Source organism: Oncorhynchus clarkii, chromosome 2 (assembly GCF_045791955.1).
Source record: "Oncorhynchus clarkii lewisi isolate Uvic-CL-2024 chromosome 2, UVic_Ocla_1.0, whole genome shotgun sequence".
Lineage (NCBI taxonomy): Eukaryota > Metazoa > Chordata > Actinopteri > Salmoniformes > Salmonidae > Oncorhynchus > Oncorhynchus clarkii.
In genome coordinates this window covers 85283069-85301996 of record NC_092148.1, presented here as the reverse complement: position 1 = coordinate 85301996, position 18928 = coordinate 85283069, and the positions used below count along the sequence as shown (strand labels likewise).

General features: G+C 45.7%; 1 protein-coding gene across 1 annotated transcript; it reads right to left on the bottom strand.

Annotated features, from left to right (window-relative positions):
• Positions 1 to 1910: 1910 nt before the first annotated feature.
• On the bottom strand, positions 1911 to 18164 carry LOC139378463 (sodium- and chloride-dependent glycine transporter 2-like). The gene is made up of 15 exons (XM_071120654.1): positions 18150 to 18164; positions 14006 to 14446; positions 13399 to 13543; positions 12814 to 12945; positions 12518 to 12691; positions 12148 to 12298; positions 11852 to 11984; positions 11400 to 11638; positions 11120 to 11244; positions 10913 to 11025; positions 10111 to 10242; positions 9720 to 9819; positions 9403 to 9503; positions 8747 to 8914; positions 1911 to 2063 (listed from the first exon to the last, which is right to left on the bottom strand). The coding sequence occupies exons 1-15, from the start codon at positions 18162 to 18164 to the stop codon at positions 1911 to 1913; spliced, it is 2322 nt and encodes a 773-aa protein (XP_070976755.1).
• Between the last annotated feature and the right edge of the window lie 764 nt (positions 18165 to 18928).

Sequence of the window (18928 nt, the reverse complement as noted above, 5' to 3'; positions counted from 1 at the left end):
TATGATCGTGTGCTATTCATTTGTGTTTGTTATATGTTCTATTTATAGCTGTAAATTAACCAATGATATCAACTGTAAATTAACCAATGATATCAAACCAAACCCGGCCATAATTACAGACACGTGTGTGTTCTTTGACACTATATTAACTAGTGACCCGCAGTGTTCGTCATTATATGAAGACAGTTTGTCAGTCGAAACGTTGGTTATGAGGTTATTAAATTATTGCATCTGAGCTATCTCCTAGAGTGTGCGGAAGTGTTTAACTCCTCTAGCCAGCACCTCGCTTTAACAGGTGTGCGTTTCTCTCGCCTCTCTGCAGTCATGTGGAATCCGTAGATTAAGGTCTAATGAATTTATTTCAACTGACTAATTTCCTTATATGAACTGTAACTCAGTAAAATCATTGAAATTGTTGCATGTTGCGTTTATATTTTTGTTCAGTATACACAAAAGGTATATTAATAAAGGTATTTCAGGATTTCAACAGGTTTAGGCCAAGATTTAATCCGAACATGGTTTATAATGCTACTGCGCTAGACAGCTGACAATGTGCCTGTTAAAGGCTACTTCCCAGCCGTTTGCGGAGTTCACATTCATGGTTAACGCTTTGAATGTCGGCTCAAGTGTAAATGACCTTTTCAAAGGCAAAATGTCCCCTAATACGGCAGCTGCGCTATAGCATGCGTCGGATTGAATCCAAGTCCTAAAGTTGTATTTTCAACATTTACAATAAAGGCTAATATCGCAATTGTGTAGATAAATACAAAATCTGGGGTATTGCCTCAAATATCCATAAAGTGCTGAAAAAGCACACTATTTAAAACAATCTAATAACTTAATTATTTTTCAATCCATACAATCTTTTAAAATTCGAGTACATCTCAAAGGCCAAAGGTTACCTGAAGATGTGGCATAAACATGCTGGAAAACATTTGTGATCAAATTGAAATTGACTGGCAGTATATTCAACTTCCCGTAGATGTTTCTGTCTCCAAATCTTTCACTAAGCACTCTATCTTTGGTTTTGTATGTCCTAAATTGATGTAAAAGAATGGAAAACACAGAGTCAACAGTACAGCCTCCAAGCATGCTCTGTGACTACATGCAAGGGAAGAGGAGAGCTGTATTCAAACAAGTGCAAGCATACAATACATTTAGAAACACTCTCAGCAGGCCAAAGACAAATAGAAGCATGACATACAAGAACGGCATGATCAACATTGTGTGTAACGTGCCAAATTCTTGACAAATTACAATGTTTTCTGATTCAGTTGTAGGCACATGCAACACAAATGATTTGACATACAAGTTACACGTTGCTTATACAAAAGGCAGTGACATTTTAGAACAGGGGAAGTTTGAGGTTGATTGTAGCCACAGTTTTTCTCTGTTGGGATGTGCTTATTAGTTCATTGAGCAGCTGACATGGCATGTTTACCTATAACTATGCTATAGTACACGCAAACAGATAGGGGTGGCAATATATCTTTCATCAACGTGTTTCCTATTGCAGATTTCTTGACAATGACATGCATCACAACAAACCTCATCCTTTTTTCAAATCTATTTAGTAACAGTGTTGAGTGCTGGGAGGACATGTCTATAACCATTCTCCTAATCAGTGGGCTCAGAATAGTTAAATATAAATAAAATAAACAGCATTGTGGAAGACTGGAGATTAAGCACAGTAGGCACCAAATCAGCCCTGTTCACTGTAAAATCGATCATAGGCCTACTGCTGTATTAATGGGACGGTCTTTGTCAGAAGACAACATGCATAATCTTGGACTTTGACTTTCAATTTCCCTTTGTGTAATCTATAGAAAAGTGTGCAAACGGTGAATAGAGTGAACAACAGATGACAACTGCAGAGTTGGTGAACTTTGTCACTTGTCCAGGAACAGACATTAGCACTGGGTCTGGCCCAGGCCTTTAGGAGGGAGTATGAGCCCCAGGGAGTTGGTTCCTAGCGGGTCGATCATGTTCTTGTAGCGTTCTCCTCTGTGCTTCATCAGGAAGGGGCCCCAGTCTGGCTGAGGGGAGCACACTAGCTTCAGACGCTGAAACATAGTTAAATTCATTACCATAACACGTTGTAATACCAGGGCACACATCAGGACAACATTAGAACACTGTTGTATAAAAACCATTGTCCCTTGAGCCAGATGTCCTGGAACAAGTGTAGTAACATAGCATTAGAAGAATATTCCAATTATTACCAAGCATCTCAATTTCACTATCAAGCTACATTAGGCATTATTATGCTACATTAGGCTACATTAACCATTATTAGGATACATTATTGGACCACTACATAACATGGAAGATGAGAGAGACAGTAAATGTCTTTAACAGGGGGAGGGGGGAGCTACAGTAAATGTATTTAGCAAGGGAGGGGGGAGCTACATTAAATGTCTTAAGCAGAGGGAGGGGGGAGCTACATTAAATGTCTTAAGCAGGGGAGGGGGAGCTACATTAAATGTCTTAAGCAGGGGAGCTACATTAAATGTCTTAAGCAGTACATTAAATGTCTTTAGCAGGGGGGGGAGCCAAATTAAATGTCTTTAGCAGGGGGAGGGGGAGCTACATGAAATGTCTTAAGCAGGGGAAGGGGAAGCTATATTAAATGTCTTTAGCAGGGGGAGGGGGGAGCTACAGTAAATGTCTTTAACAGGGGAGGGTGGAGCTACAGGAAATGTCTTTAGCAGGGGGAGGGGAGAGCTACAGGAAATGTCTTTAGCAGGGGGAGGGGAGAGCTACAGGAAATGTCTTTAGTAAGGAGGGTGGCTACAGGAAATGTCTTTAGTGGCGGGAGGGGGGCTACAGTAAATGTCTTTAGCAGGGGGAGGGGAGCTACAGTAAATGTCTTTAGTGGCGGGAGGGGAGCTACAGTAAATGTCTTTAGCAGGGGGAGGGGAGCTACAGGAAATGTCTTTAGCAGGGGAGGGGGGAGCTACAGTAAATGTCTTTAGCAGGGGGAGGGGGGATCTACAGTAAATGTCTTTAGCAGGGAGGGTGGCTACTGTAAATGTCTTTAGCAGGGTATGTGGGGAGCTACATTAAATGTCTTTAGCAGGGGAGGGTGGAGCTACAGTAAATCTCTTAAGCAGGGGGAGGGGGGAGCTACAGTAAATGTCTTTAGTAGGGAGGGTGGCTACAGGAAATGTCTTTAGTGGCGGGAGGGGAGCTACAGTAAATGTCTTTAGCGGGGGAGGGGGGAGCTGCATTAAATGTCTTTAGCTGGGAGGGGGCTACAGTAAATGTCTTTAGTGGGGGGAGCGGGATACAGTAAATGTCTTTAGTGGGGGGAGGGGGAGCTACAGTAAATGTCTTGTTATGGTGAGTGAATGAGGACCCAAAAGCGAACTAACTTAAACAGAGCTTCTTTAATAACCAAACATAGGTAGGCTCAGATAGACCGGCAGATTCCGACAGGACAGGACAAGGTTACAGCAAACATGACGATAGTCTGGCTCAGGCATGAAACACAACAAACAAGAATCCGACAAGGACAGGAACAGAAACAGAGAGAGATATAGGGACCTAATCAGAGGGAAAAAGGGAACAGGTGGGAAACGGGGTGAATGGGTAGTTAGAGGAGACAAGGAACAGCTGGGGGAAAGCGGGGGAGAAAAGGTAACCTAACAACGACCAGCAGAGGGAGACAGGGTGAAGGGAAAGGACAGAGACAAGACACAACATGACAGTACATGACAGTACCCCCCCACTCACCGAGCGCCTCCTGGCGCACTCGAGGAGGGAACCTGGCGGCAACGGAGGAAATCCTCGATCAGCGCACGGTCCAGCACGTCCCGAGAGGGAACCCAACTCCTCTCCTCAGGACCGTACCCCTCCCAATCTACGAGGTACTGGTGACCACGGCCCCGAGGACGCATGTCCAAAATTCTACGGACCCTGTAGATGGGTGCGCCCTCGACAAGGATGGGGGGGGGGGGGGGGGAAGACGAGCGGGGGCGCGAAGGACGGGCTTGATGCAGGAGACATGGAAGACCGGGTGGACGCGACGAAGGTATCGCGGAAGAAGAAGTCGAACTGCGACAGGATTAATGACCCGAGAAATACGGAACGGACCAATGAACCGTGGGGTCAACTTGCGAGAAGCCGTCTTAAGGGGAAGGTTCTGAGTGGAGAGCCAAACTCTCTGACCGCGACAATATCTAGGACTCTTAGTTCTACGCTTATTAGCAGCCCTCACAGTCTGCGTCCTATAACGGCAAAGTGCAGACCTGACCCTCTTCCAGGTGCGCTCGCAACGTTGGACAAAAGCCTGAGCGGAGGGGACGCTGGACTCGGCGAACTGAGATGAGAACAGCGGAGGCTGGTACCCGAGGCTACTCTGAAAAGGAGATAGCCCGGTCGCAGACGAAGGAAGCGAGTTGTGGGCGTATTCTGCCCAGGGGAGCTGTTCTGACCAAGACGCAGGGTTACGAAAAGAAAGACTGCGTAAGATGCGACCAATAGTCTGATTGGCCCGTTCTGCTTGACCGTTAGACTGGGGGTGAAAGCCGGAAGAGAGACTGACGGAAGCCCCAATCAAACGGCAAAACTCCCTCCAAAATTGAGACGTGAATTGCGGACCTCTGTCCGAAACGACGTCTGACGGAAGGCCATGAATTCTGAAAACATTCTCGATGATGATTTGTGCCGTCTCTTTAGCAGAAGGAAGCTTAGCAAGGGGAATGAAATGAGCCGCCTTAGAGAACCTATCGACAACCGTAAGAATAACAGTCTTCCCCGCTGACGAAGGCAGTCCGGTGACAAAATCTAAGGCGATGTGAGACCACGGTCGAGAGGGAATAGGAAGCGGCCTGAGACGGCCGGCAGGAGGAGAGTTACCGGACTTAGTCTGCGCGCAGACCGAACAAGCAGCCACGAAACGACGCGTGTCATGCTCCCGGGTGGGCCACCAAAAACGCTGGCGAATGGAAGCAAGCGTACCCCGAACGCCAGGGTGGCCGGCTAACTTGGCAGAGTGAGCCCACTGAAGAACGGCCAGACGAGTAGGAACGGGAACGAAAAGAAGGTTCCTAGGACAAGCGCGCGGCGACGGAGTGTGAGTGAGCGCTTGTTTTACCTGCCTCTCAATTCCCCAGACAGTCAACCCGACAACACGCCCCTCAGGGAGAATCCCCTCGGGGTCAGTGGAGGCTACTGAAGAACTGAAGAGACGAGACAAAGCATCAGGCTTGGTGTTCTTAGAGCCCGGACGATAAGAAATCACGAACTCGAAACGAGCGAAAAACAGCGCCCAACGCGCCTGACGCGCATTAAGTCGTTTGGCAGAACGGATGTACTCAAGGTTCCTATGGTCAGTCCAAACGACAAAAGGAACGGTCGCCCCCTCCAACCACTGTCGCCATTCGCCTAGGGCTAACCGGATGGCGAGCAGTTCGCGGTTACCCACATCATAGTTACGTTCCGACGGCGACAGGCGATGAGAAAAATACGCGCATGGGTGGACCTTGTCGTCAGAGAGGGAGCGCTGAGAAAGGATGGCTCCCACGCCCACCTCTGACGCGTCAACCTCGACAACGAACTGTCTAGAGACGTCAGGTGTAACAAGGATAGGAGCGGATGTAAAACGATTCTTGAGGAGATCAAAAGCTCCCTGGGCGGAAACGGACCACTTAAAGCACGTCTTGACAGAAGTAAGGGCTGTGAGAGGAGCTGCCACCTGACCGAAATTACGGATGAAACGACGATAGAAGTTCGCGAAGCCGAGAAAGCGCTGCAGCTCGACGCGTGACTTAGGGACGGGCCAATCAATGACAGCTTGGACCTTAGCGGGATCCATCTTAATGCCTTCAGCGGAAATAACAGAACCGAGAAATGTGACGGAGGAGGCATGAAAAGTGCACTTCTCAGCCTTCACAAAAAGACAATTCTCTAAAAGGCGCTGGAGGACACGTCGAACGTGCTGAACATGAATCTGGAGTGACGGTGAAAAAATCAGGATATCGTCAAGGTAAACGAAAACAAAGATGTTCAGCATGTCTCTCAGGACATCATTGACTAATGCCTGAAAGACAGCTGGAGCGTTAGCGAGGCCGAAAGGAAGAACCCGGTATTCAAAGTGCCCTAACGGAGTGTTAAACGCCGTCTTCCACTCGTCCCCCTCCCTGATGCGCACGAGATGGTAAGCGTTACGAAGGTCCAACTTAGTGAAAAACCTGGCTCCCTGCAGGATCTCGAAGGCTGAAGACATAAGAGGAAGCGGATAACGATTCTTCACTGTTATGTCATTCAGCCCTCGATAATCTATGCAGGGGCGCAGAGACCCGTCCTTCTTCTTGACAAAAAAAAACCCCGCTCCGGCGGGAGAGGAGGAGGGGACTATGGTACCGGCGTCAAGAGCTACAGACAAATAATCTTCGAGAGCCTTACGTTCGGGAGCCGACAGAGAGTATAGTCTACCCCGGGGGGGGGTGGTTCCCGGAAGGAGATCAATACTACAATCATACGACCGGTTTGGAGGAAGAGAGGTGGCCCTGGACCGACTGAACACCGTGCGCAGATCGTGATATTCCTCCGGCACCCCTGTCAAATCACCAGGCTCCTCCTGTGAAGAAGAGACAGAGGAAACAGGAGGGATAGCAGACATTAAACATTTCACATGACAAGAGACGTTCCAGGAGAGGATAGAATTACTAGACCAATTAATGGAAGGATTATGACAAACTAGCCAGGGATGGCCCAAAACAACAGGTGTAAAAGGTGAACGAAAAATTAAAAAAGAAATGGTTTCACTATGATTACCAGAAACAGTGAGGGTTAAAGGTAGCGTCTCACGCTGAATCCTGGGGAGAGGACTACCATCCAGGGCGAACAAGGCCGTGGGCTCCTTTAACTGTCTGAGAGGAATGTCATGTTCCCGAGCCCAGGTCTCGTCCATAAAACAGCCCTCCGCCCCAGAGTCTATTAAGGCACTGCAGGAAGCTGACGAACCGGTCCAGCGTAGATGGACCGACAAGGTAGTGCAGGATCTTGAAGGAGAGACAGGAGTAGTAGCGCTCACCAGTAGCCCTCCGCTTACTGACGAGCTCTGGCCTTTTACTGGACATGAAATGACAAAATGACCAGCGGAACCGCAATAGAGACAGAGGCGGTTGGTGATTCTCCGTTCCCTCTCCTTAGTCGAGATGCGGATACCTCCCAGCTGCATGGGCTCAGCACCCGAGCCGGCAGAGGAAGATGGTAGTGATGCGGAGAGGGAGGCGACGGAGAGCGCGAGCTCCTCTCCACGAGCTCGGTGACGAAGATCAACCCGTCGCTCAATGCGAATAGCGAGTTCAATCAAGGAATCCACGCTGGAAGGAACCTCCCGGGAGAGAATCTCATCCTTTACCTCTGCGCGGAAACCCTCCAGAAGACGAGCGAGCAAGGCCGGCTCGTTCCAGCCACTGGAGACAGCAAGAGTGCGAAACTCAATAGAGTAGTCTGTTATGGATCGATTGCCTTGACGTAGGGAAGACAGGGCCCTGGAAGCCTCCTCCCCAAAAACAGATCGATCAAAAACCCGTATCATCTCCTCCTTAAAGTCTTGATACTGGTTAGTACACTCAGCCCTTGCCTCCCAGATTGCCGTGCCCCACTCACGAGCCCGTCCAATAAGGAGAGATATGACGTAGGCGACACGAGCAGTGCTCCTGGAGTAAGTGTTGGGCTGGAGAGAAAACACAATATCACACTGGGTGAGGAACGAGCGGCATTCAGTGGGCTCCCCAGAGTAACACGGCGGGTTATTGATTCTGGGCTCCGGAGATTCGAAAGCCCTGGAAGTGGCCGGTGGATCGAGGCGGAGATGGTGAACCTGTTCTGTGAGGTTGGAGACTTGGGTGGCCAGGGTCTCAACGGCATGTCGAGCAGCAGACACTTCCTGCTCGTGTCTGCCTAGCATCGCTCCCTGGATCCCGACGGCTGAGTGGAGAGGATCCGAAGTCGCTGGGTCCATTCTTGGTCGGATTCTTCTGTTATGGTGAGTGAATGAGGACCCAAAAGCGAACTAACTTAAACAGAGCTTCTTTAATAACCAAACATAGGTAGGCTCAGATAGACCGGCAGATTCCGACAGGACAGGACAAGGTTACAGCAAACATGACGATAGTCTGGCTCAGGCATGAAACACAACAAACAAGAATCCGACAAGGACAGGAACAGAAACAGAGAGAGATATAGGGACCTAATCAGAGGGAAAAAGGGAACAGGTGGGAAACGGGGTGAATGGGTAGTTAGAGGAGACAAGGAACAGCTGGGGGAAAGCGGGGGAGAAAAGGTAACCTAACAACGACCAGCAGAGGGAGACAGGGTGAAGGGAAAGGACAGAGACAAGACACAACATGACAGTACATGACATGTCTTTAGTGGGGGAGGGGGGAGTTACAGTAAATGTCTTTAGTGGGGAAGGGGGGAGCTACAGTAAATGTCTTTAGTAGGGTAAAGCTACAGTAAATGTCTTTAGCAGAGAGGGTGTCTACAGTAAATGTCTTCAGAAGAGTGAAGGGGAGCTACATTAAATGTCTTTAGCAGGGGAGGGTGGAGCAACAGTAAATGTCTTTAGTAGGGAGGGTGGCTACAGGAAATGTCTTTAGTGGCGGGAGGGGAGCTACAGTAAATGTCTTTAGCAGGGGGAGGGGGGAGCTACATTAAATGTCTTTATCAGGGGGAGGAGGAGCTACAGTAAATGTCTTTAGCAGGGGGATAACTACAGTAAATAATTTCATACCTGGATGAAGGTGCCGGGGGCCAGGTGCATCTTGATGCCAAACATGATGGGGATCCAGATAACAGAACACACCACCATGAGCCAGCCCATCACCATGGACCAGGTGGGGTAGGTGTAGGTCTCATAGGTCATCACCTTCCAGTGGTACAGACTCAGACCCAGGATAAACTGTAGTACAGGCAGAAGACAGGGACAACCAAGACATTAAAGGCTACTGAGCATTAGGTGAACTATAGAAATATCATTATTAGAAGGGATAAAGCCCCTGCATTTGTCTAGAACAGGGTGCATTATCAGTCCTGGGGCCCATCCTGGGTGCACGTTTTGGTTTTTACCCTAGCACTACACAGATGATTCAATAATCAAAGCTTGATGATTAGTTGGTTATTTCAATCAGCTGTGTAGTGCTAGGGCAAAAACCAAAATGTGCACCCAGGGTGGGCCCCAGGACCAAGTTTGGGAAACCCTGGACTAGAACACTCATGGAAACATTATGACTGACATGGTATAGTGATGCACAATGCCCATGTAATTAGATTTTTATGCAGTTAACACCGTTTCTTATGCTGAAAGCAACATGTTCTATATAAAATCACACAGAGCAACATGAGAATACAGAATATATTTAATCTTGGCCTGGGGATGGTAGCACCTACTGTGAGAATGGTGGGGGTCACAAAGGCCCAGCAGACCCTCCAGAATATGTTTGGCTGGAACCCGATCATCATTTCAATGTCTTCACAGAACCTCGTCAGACCTAGAACACAACAACCAGTTAGTTTGAGTCCTTTCACACACAGTACCAAGGTTGATAATGTTACTCAACTACAATTAGTAAAGCATATCTTGAAAACATTTACAGGAAGGCTTATACCATTTAAGGTCTTTGTCGAATACGGTATCTTTCGAATACAGTCTGAAAAAAACTGTACAAACACTGGACCAGTGGCTGTCAAGACTATACATGACTCACCATAAATGTATGATACTCCCACAAGTTCAAAGATGGCGATGATGATCAGAGAGTATGAGCCTGCATATGTGTCCAGCAGCTGAAGCATATACATTCCATTCTGCCAAGATGGGATACAAGACCCATCAGAGCACTGAAAACATAGCAGTCCTCTACACAGCCTCACTGACTCTCAATGTCATTCTATTAGTTTGACTGTGTATCCTTAGTGTTTGAGATGTGCCACTCAGACACCTAAACTGTTTAATACATTTGCGATATTGACAAAAATGACTAGGGCCGGGATCTAGTTGTTGCAGAGCAGCGCACGACACAGCGCCTTATCAAGGCATACGTCATTTATGGTAAACGCTACAGATGAATGAATGCTGATGATCAGATTAGGCCTTACCTCTGTGATCAAGGGGTACCCCAGGATGTAGAAAGAGGTGCAGCACCCCAGGGTGAAGAGGGCCTTGTACTTCCTCAGATATCTGGGGAACTCATCTGACACAGACGTCACTATGGTCTCAACGGTGGCAAACTGAGACAGGGACAGTAGATGCTTAGTTAATACAATAGATTCCGTCGAGCAACAGAAAGCAAAATGACATAATCTTGGTACTACACATACTTACAATGAACCACTAAGACCCTGTGGAGGTCTCATCAACCACTAAGACCTTGTGGAGGTCTTATCGACTACGAAGACCCTGCGGAGGTCTCATCAACCACTAAGACCTTGTGGAGGTCTTATCAACCACTAAGACCTTGTGGAGGTCTTATCAACCACTAAGACCTTGTGGAGGTCTAATCAACCACTAAGACCTTGTGGAGGTCTTATCAACCACTAAGACCCTGCCGACCACGAAGACCCTGCGGAGGTCTCATCAACCACTAAGACCTTGTGGAGGTCTTATCGACCACTAAGACCCTGTGGAGGTCTTATCGACCACGAAGACCCTGCGGAGGTCTTATCAACCATGAAGACCTTGCGGAGGTCTTATCAACCCAATGAACCATTAGGGCGACGCACAATTGACCCAGCATCGTCCGGGTTAGGGGAGGGTTTGGTAGGACGTCATTTTAAAATAAAAATGTGTTCTTAACTGACTTGCCTAGTTAAATAAAGATTAATTTTAAATAAAAGACCACCAAGTTATTAAATACAAACACTTACATCCACAGAAAACAGAAAGCAGAACAATAGTTACCATGGTATCCAGTCCCAGGGTGAGTAGCATGAGGAAGAAGATGATGGCCCAGAAAGGAGAGAAAGGAAGTCTGGTGAGGGCCTCTGGATACACTACGAAGGCTATGCCTGGACCTGCAGAATCACAACAAGACAACAGAACTGTCTAGTTACACTAATATTACCTCAAAAAGTTATTTTAATAGACTAGAATAACGGTTTTCTTTACCCCCATCAGCCACCTGTTCGATGGGCACTTTCAGCTCATGAGCCATAAACCCGATGACAGAGAAGATGACAAACCCTGCAAAGATGCTGGTGGCACTGTTGGTGCAGGCCACAATGATGGTGTCCCTAAAAGATCAAAGACAGTCTGAAATTGCATCTACAGTATAGTTTGCATGTAGGGCATGTTTCCTGGACCCTTAAGACTAGTTCTGGAGTAAGAAGCATACCCAATAGAGAATCTGTGTCCGGGAAACCGTCCCATAAGGTTTAACCCTGCTCACCTGTAGCAGTTGTTATGGAACTTGTTGTAGGAGGACAGCGTGATGAGTCCACCCCAGGCTGCTGACAAGGAGAAGAAGATCTGGGTTGCAGCATCCTTCCACACCTTGGCATCGTAGAGTTTCTCCCACTTGGGAGTGATGAAGTAGAGGATGCCATCCCCAGCTCCAGGCAGAGTAACTCCTCTGACCAGCAGAATCACCAGCACCACGTAGGGGAACGTAGCCGTGAAATACACCACCTATAGAATAGAACAGAATCCAACAGAATCCAATCCAATAAAATAGAATAGAAAAACTTGAATAATCCTATAATCCTATTGTCAATCAGTGCAGCAACGTAGGCACAAAGACAACAATCCAAAAACAGACACCAATGACCACAACATATATCTCTTAAGAAAAGCCTCAAAAGAATAATATAAGTATGTTGGCTGGAAAGTGACAATGATTACCTTCCCAGATGATTTGATTCCTTTAGCCAGTGAGGCGTAGACAATAACCCATGCCAAGAGAAGACAGAGGGCCAGAGGCCAGCGGATTTCCCCTGGGTATTCTATTCCTCTGGAGATGTTCAGTACATTATATCTGCATGGAGAGAGGGAGTGGGAGACATCAGGCTACAACGCAATGCCTTCAAATCAATAAGATATTATTTTCACTGAAAAATTTAACTTCAGTCACACACACACACAGCAGACATATTTTTTAAAATTGTATTACATAGCCTAACATAATAAACAATACGTACTTAAAATACTCTTCACTTGGGCTGACATAGGTTTTGTTGATCTCAGATGTGATGTTAGTGAGTTTGCTCAGATTCCCAATGACATCAGCAGACAAACATAGTGTAGTATTCCTTATAGAGGTGGCGTTCCCATCCCGCAGAATGCATGAATCTGACAGGAGAACAAAAGCGAAGAAAGTGGGTGGTAGCATGTGTGAGTAGTTAAAGTTCTGTGGTGGCTAAAATTGAGGTGGTATGAATAAATCAATGTATTTGGATTTTATAGCCCTGAATAAATTAAATGCACAGTATTTTCTCACAATAAACATTTCTAACAACAATGAATCCTTGCATTCCAAATTGGAAGGTGTTCTGTCTTCTGAATACTTACCAAGAAGAAGCATGTCTTTGTCCATGCAGTGTTGAGTGTTCCATTTGTTCTTGCAGTTCGCCCAGGGGAGTGAGCCCTTCAACGAAGCGAACAGGTAGTACAATGTCCAGCACATTATTATGTTATAGTATATGGCTATCAAGACTGATATTATCAACATGGCAATCCCGCAACCTAAAATAATGAATGAGACGAAATATAGAAATTACTCTTTTGCACCTGAAATGTATAGGTTATAATAAAAAATAGACTATGCTTGCGTACTGTTCAAGTATGATCGCTGTTGTTTGGTTTACCTTGAAGAGCAGGGATTGCTTTCCATACGGACACGGGTCCTTGGCTTGCAAACTGCCCCAAGGACACCTCCAATAAGAATATGGGGATTCCAGCAAGACCCAACATGATTAGATAAGGAATCAAGAAAGCACCTTCAGGAATGAAATGGAAACGGAGTTGAATGTCAGGCAGCTCAATCCGATTACACTTTTGCATGAAACAGGCTGAATGGTGAAATTATTGGACAAGAAATATGTAATTTCACAGCATATAAATGTAAATTGTAGTTGAATCACAATTATTATTCGTTTTATTTAATAATATAAACTGCATTAGTATCAATATTAAACGAATCACATAATTATTATTGTAATTATTAAGATTATTATTATTTTATGTAAATTGTTCATTTATTATTATTTAATTTATTAAAATAGGATATTGAAATAATAGTCAAACGCTAAAACGAATAAAGTCTTCAAAATAAATAAACAGATAGGGATTTAATTATTTTATATATTCTGTTTTCTTTGCTGAGAATAGCAGATGCTGTTGAGGAAGGGTGCAAACGAATCAAATTGTTTTGCAACATAGGTGTCCTTTACCTCCTCCATTTTGGAAGGCTAGGTATGGGAATCTCCAGACGTTTCCCAAACCAACAGCATATCCAACCATTGAGAGAATGAAGTCCATTTTATTGGACCAGTTTCCCCTCGCTTTATTCTCATCTCCTCCTTCGTCATCATCATCCTGAAGGAAACAATTAACGTTTAACGGTTATTTAAAAACACAAATATATGATTGATGTCGAAAAGTCTTTAATTATCACCGATCAATTTGATCTGTTCCTGCACATTTCACCATTTTTGTAATTATAAATGTAGGACTATTCATTCTAATGATTCTGTTTCGATTAGGCTACAATCATGATGCGTTCCATCACTTCCACACAAAGGCCGCTATTTGGTTTGATATGTCCCCAGGGAATAGAACAATGGAGAGGGCCTGCAGCGCTACAAACTACTCCGCAACACCCTGCTCTGCAGTAAGTAATGCATTGGGACGGAACACCAGCAAAATGCTCTCAGGAAAGTGAAATTCGTTTAGGCAGCACACCAGTTTACACTTGACAGATGAAATCAGCCACTGGCTATGTTCTGGGCATGCTTTTTACTCGCGTCATGCCTGAGTAATAAAATAACGGACTCTTACCCCGTCCCCGGTCACTGTGCCAGGTAGAACCGAAATGTTTCCATCTGTCTCCAATATCACAGTGGTGGGACTAATCTCCGTCCCCGTGCCATTTTGCTCTACTGGGCTCGTTGTAACACTTTCATTGGGACAGGAATCTGTGCCATGACTGTGTGTCGTAAAATGATCCACAGTGGCACATTCGGCTCCATCAACGTCGGTATTATGCATTGCAGGTGCGTCGGTTTTAAACGTTCCATTTCTTGTGTTAGGCCTATCCACCGGTTGAGAAAAAGTTTGTTCCTCGGTTTTTGAGGGATTCTGCCAATTTGAAGAGGGTAGATCTGGGACATTATCTTGTTTGTTTATTGCTACTCCTACCGCTCCATTATCTGATTGTGGTAACGACTCCTGAGTGGAAGGATCAGATACCTGCCGGTTGTTCATCTCTTCAGAACAATCCTACAAAAGGTGAAATTAAAATTTGTTAGAATATAGGCATATACATACAACTGTACAAAGTAAATGGTAAAATAGACTGGAAAATCAAGTGGCTTAATTGGTGGCAATTCACATATTGGATAACATATATACAGTTAGGCCTAGTGCATGTGTTGTTTTAGTTCAATACTATTATTGCATATTTGTGGCAATTCCTTGGTGGGGCATTGGTCGACTCTGGATTGGTTATTTATTCATTATTGCAGAGATTCTTTAATTTTACGGCTCATTTGCTCTCGGTCATTCCGTGCAGCAGCAGCAGCAGCGGCCCCTCTCTCTGATTGAACAGACAATAGACAAGCTGTTGAGCCCCCTCTCCCCCAGTCCCAGCCCAGCAAGCATTCTCCACGGCAGTAAAACGTAAACACACCAAACAGATAAAATGATTACCTGCGTAGAACCAAAAATCGTTATTGTTTTAAAATTGAGATACATAAAATCACTTTGCCAAAGTAAAAACACACAAACACAGGCACATATGTTATAAAAATGACTAAGCTACTGACAATAGAAGAGAATCTTGCAAAAATGCAAAAATATATGCTAGAATAAGATTAGCCAATAAAATGACTGAACAATTACACTGAACAGAAGAAGTCGAGTAAGGAATGTTTCGCTGCCTGGAGTAGAGGGAATGAGCTGTAAATAGAAGCATCATAGTTTTAGCACAATGCATTTCAGCACCATGGACGGCGACAGTGGTTCGACTACTGTACAGTCTACAGTAGTCCACTCAGTGTTGATTGAATAAGTGCCACTTGTGATTTTTCATCAATTTTAGTCTAAAATAACTGTACGTGGCCACAATCATTGTTTAGGCTAGGAATTGAGGATCAATGAACGCATCTCACCATGTTCGTAGTAAATTCCAGGACAGCCGGAAGCTGAGAAGAGAAGTCAGGACTGCAGCGAGATTGAATGAAACTGCAAATGCAAAGCTCTGTCGGTGGGAGTTTATTTAGCCTACGTCAGAGTATTGCAAGGTGCCCTTCGAGGAACGTTTTACTGCTAATATATATTCAATGCATCTTCAGTTGGAGATTCACAATTCTTACAGGAACAACTATTCATGCCTAATGCCGTGTGCACGCTTTGTCACTCGCCGTTCGCTGCCAGCTCTGGTGTTTGGCTGGACAAATTAATGGACAAAGTTTAATGGACAAAGTATACACGAGGAAATACACAAAACAATAAAAACCGACATGAATCTCGTCACATAAAGAGAAATGCGACTTAACTATGGACTTCACAGGTTCGTTTCAGGGCAATGTCCTGAATAATTGAAATACAATTATAATTATTTTATAGTTTCCATATTATGATCAGTAAACCTACAATGTTAGAGTGCATCCAGATCTGACAATTTTCTGTTTTCATCATCACCTATGCCTGGTAGCGATACAGCACATTTTAGCCTTTCAGCAGGAATGAACGCCTCAGAAGCGCGAGGCGAGCTAAACATCTGTGCTTGGCAGTGATAAGCTCTTCCACATTTAACTGGCCAGTGCCCAATACCAGTTTAATTACTTTCTCAACCAAGATTAATTGTAATTGATTTATTTCTACACCTCTTTTCGTCTCCCCTTTACACCATACTTTGTTTCTCAGACCAAGACCATTCTGAGAAGAAATACATTGTTGTAAAAAATAATTATCACATTTTTATTGAGTGGATTGGAAATATTTTCTATTGGATATGTGCTCATCATATTTGCTAAAAACAAACAGGAAAACATGTTCAGTGAAAAATAACTACTATTTATTGCATTTAATTAATCAATATAGGCCTATTTAAAACAAATCTGACTTAAGGAAAGATAAACAAATTATGGCTGAAATAAAATCAACACCATAATAACCTCATACTCATTACTAATAATTTATTATTTCACCAAATATATTTGAATGTGTATCTGGAGGAGGTGAGAGTTTCTGTGTGTTATTTCCTAACAGCTTCTGTTGAGCTATGTGTTGAGTGTGCTTGTAGGGGCCAATGATGCAGAACTAATAGCTTTTAGTCCTGAAACAGCTCCCTGCTTCCAACAGCAGAGAAAAACCCAAAGCTCTGGGTCCAGTTCGTTGTGTGTGTGTGTGTGTGTGTGTGTGTGTGTGTGTGTGTGTGTGTGTGTGTGTGTGTGCACGTGCGTGCGTGCGTGTGTCAGGGGATAGTCCTTTAATGAACACTGGCATCCCACTAAAGGACTCCTCAAGATGCCATCTCCTAAACAAACTGTTTGCAGCCAGGCAGAAGAGCTCCCGAGTGGCACAGGCAGAAAAGCTCCCGAGTGGCGCAGTGGTCTAAGGCACTACATCTCAGTGCTAGAGGCGTAACTACAGACCCTGGTTAGATGCCAGGCTGTATCACAACTGGTCGTGTTTGAGAGTCCCAATTGGCCCAGCGCCGTCTGGGTTTAGCCAGAGTAGGCTGTCATTGTAAATAAGAATTTGTTTCTTAACTGACTTGCCTGTTAAAATAAAGAAGAGGGGGGGGGAGAGAGACAGAACACTGTTATCTCTCCCTAGGCAGGGTGAAATAGATACTTATCAGGATCAACCTCAAAAGGTACAGAGAGTAATTCATCATTTTTCCTTTAGTGGTATCATGTGGGAACAGCGTGTGTCTGATGCACGTCAGTAGCATGTCTTAGGAATAGCCAGATAATGGGGTTGTATGGGGTTCAGTGAAGCGTGAGCTCCTCACACTCACCAGAATAAGGCACAGGGATGGTTGGCTTACTAAACTTCTCTAGAATGGCGGCGCATGCATAAGGCCCTAACCGTAACCCTAGCTTTATGTCCACACCCCGGCTCAACCATAACGCTAACCGTAACCCTAGCCATGTCCACACCCCGGCTCAACCATAACGCTAACCGTAACCCTAGCCATGTCCACACCCCGGCTCAACCATAACACTAACCGTAACCCTAGCCATGTCCACACCCCGGCTCAACCATAACGCTAACCATAACCCTAGCCATAACGCTAACCGTAACCCTAGCTTTATGTCCACACCCCGGCTCAACCATAACGCTAACCGTAACCCTAGCCATGTCCACAGCCCGGCTCAACCATAACGCTAACCGTAACCCTAGCTTTATGTCCACACCCCGGCTCAACCATAACGCTAACCGTAACCCTAGCCATGTCCACACCCCGGCTCAACCATAACGCTAACCGTAACCCTAGCCATGTCCACACCCCGGCTCAACCATAACGCTAACCATAACCCTAGCCATAACGCTAACCGTAACCCTAGCTTTATGTCCACACCCCAGCTCAACCATAACGCTAACCGTAACCCTAGCCATGTCCACAGCCCGGCTCAACCATAACGCTAACCGTAACCCTAGCTTTATGTCCACACCCCGGCTCAACCATAACGCTAACCGTAACCCTAGCCATGTCCACACCCCGGCTCAACCATAACGCTAACCGTAACCCTAGCCATGTCCACACCCCGGCTCAACCATAACGCTAACCGCAACCCTAGCCATGTCCACACCCCGGCTCAACCATAACGCTAACCGTAACCCTAGCCATGTCCACACCCCGGCTCAACCATAACACTAACCGTAACCCTAGCCATGTCCACAGCCCGGCTCAACCATAACGCTAACCGTAACCCTAGCCATGTCCACACCCCGGCGCAACCATAACGCTAACCGTAGCCCTAGCCATGTCCACACCCCGGCTCAATCATAACGCTAACCGTAACCCTAGATTTATGTCCACACCCCGGCTCAACCACAACGCTAACCGTAACCCTAGATTTATGTCCACACCCCGGCTCAACCATAACGCTACCCGTAACCCTAGCCATGTCCACACCCTGGCTCAACCATAACGCTAACCGTAACCCTAGATTTATGTCCACACCCCGGCTCAACCATAACGCTAACCGTAACCCTAGACTTATGTCCACACCCCGGCTCAACCATAACGCTAACCATAACCCTAGATTTATATCCACACCCCGGCTCAACAATAACCCTAGCCATAACGCTAACCGTAACCCTAGATTTATGTCCACACCCCGGCTCAACCATAACCCTAACCGTAACCCTAGATTCATGTCCACACCCCGGCTCAACCATAACGCTAACCATAACCCTAGATTTATGTCCACACCCCGGCTCAACCATAACGCTAACCATAACCCTTGATTTATGTCCACACCCCGGCTCAACCAGGACACCTACACCACCCGATGTCACAGGAAGACCATAAAGATAATCAAGGACAACACCCACCCGAGCCACTGCCTGTTCACAGGTGCATCAAAGCTGGGACCGAGAGACTGAAAAACAGCTTCTATCTCAATGCCATCAGACTGTTAAACAGCCACCACTAACATTGAGTGGCTGCTGCCAACACACTGACTCAACTCCAGCCACTTTAATAATGGGAATTGATGGAAATTGATGGAAAATATATCACTAGCC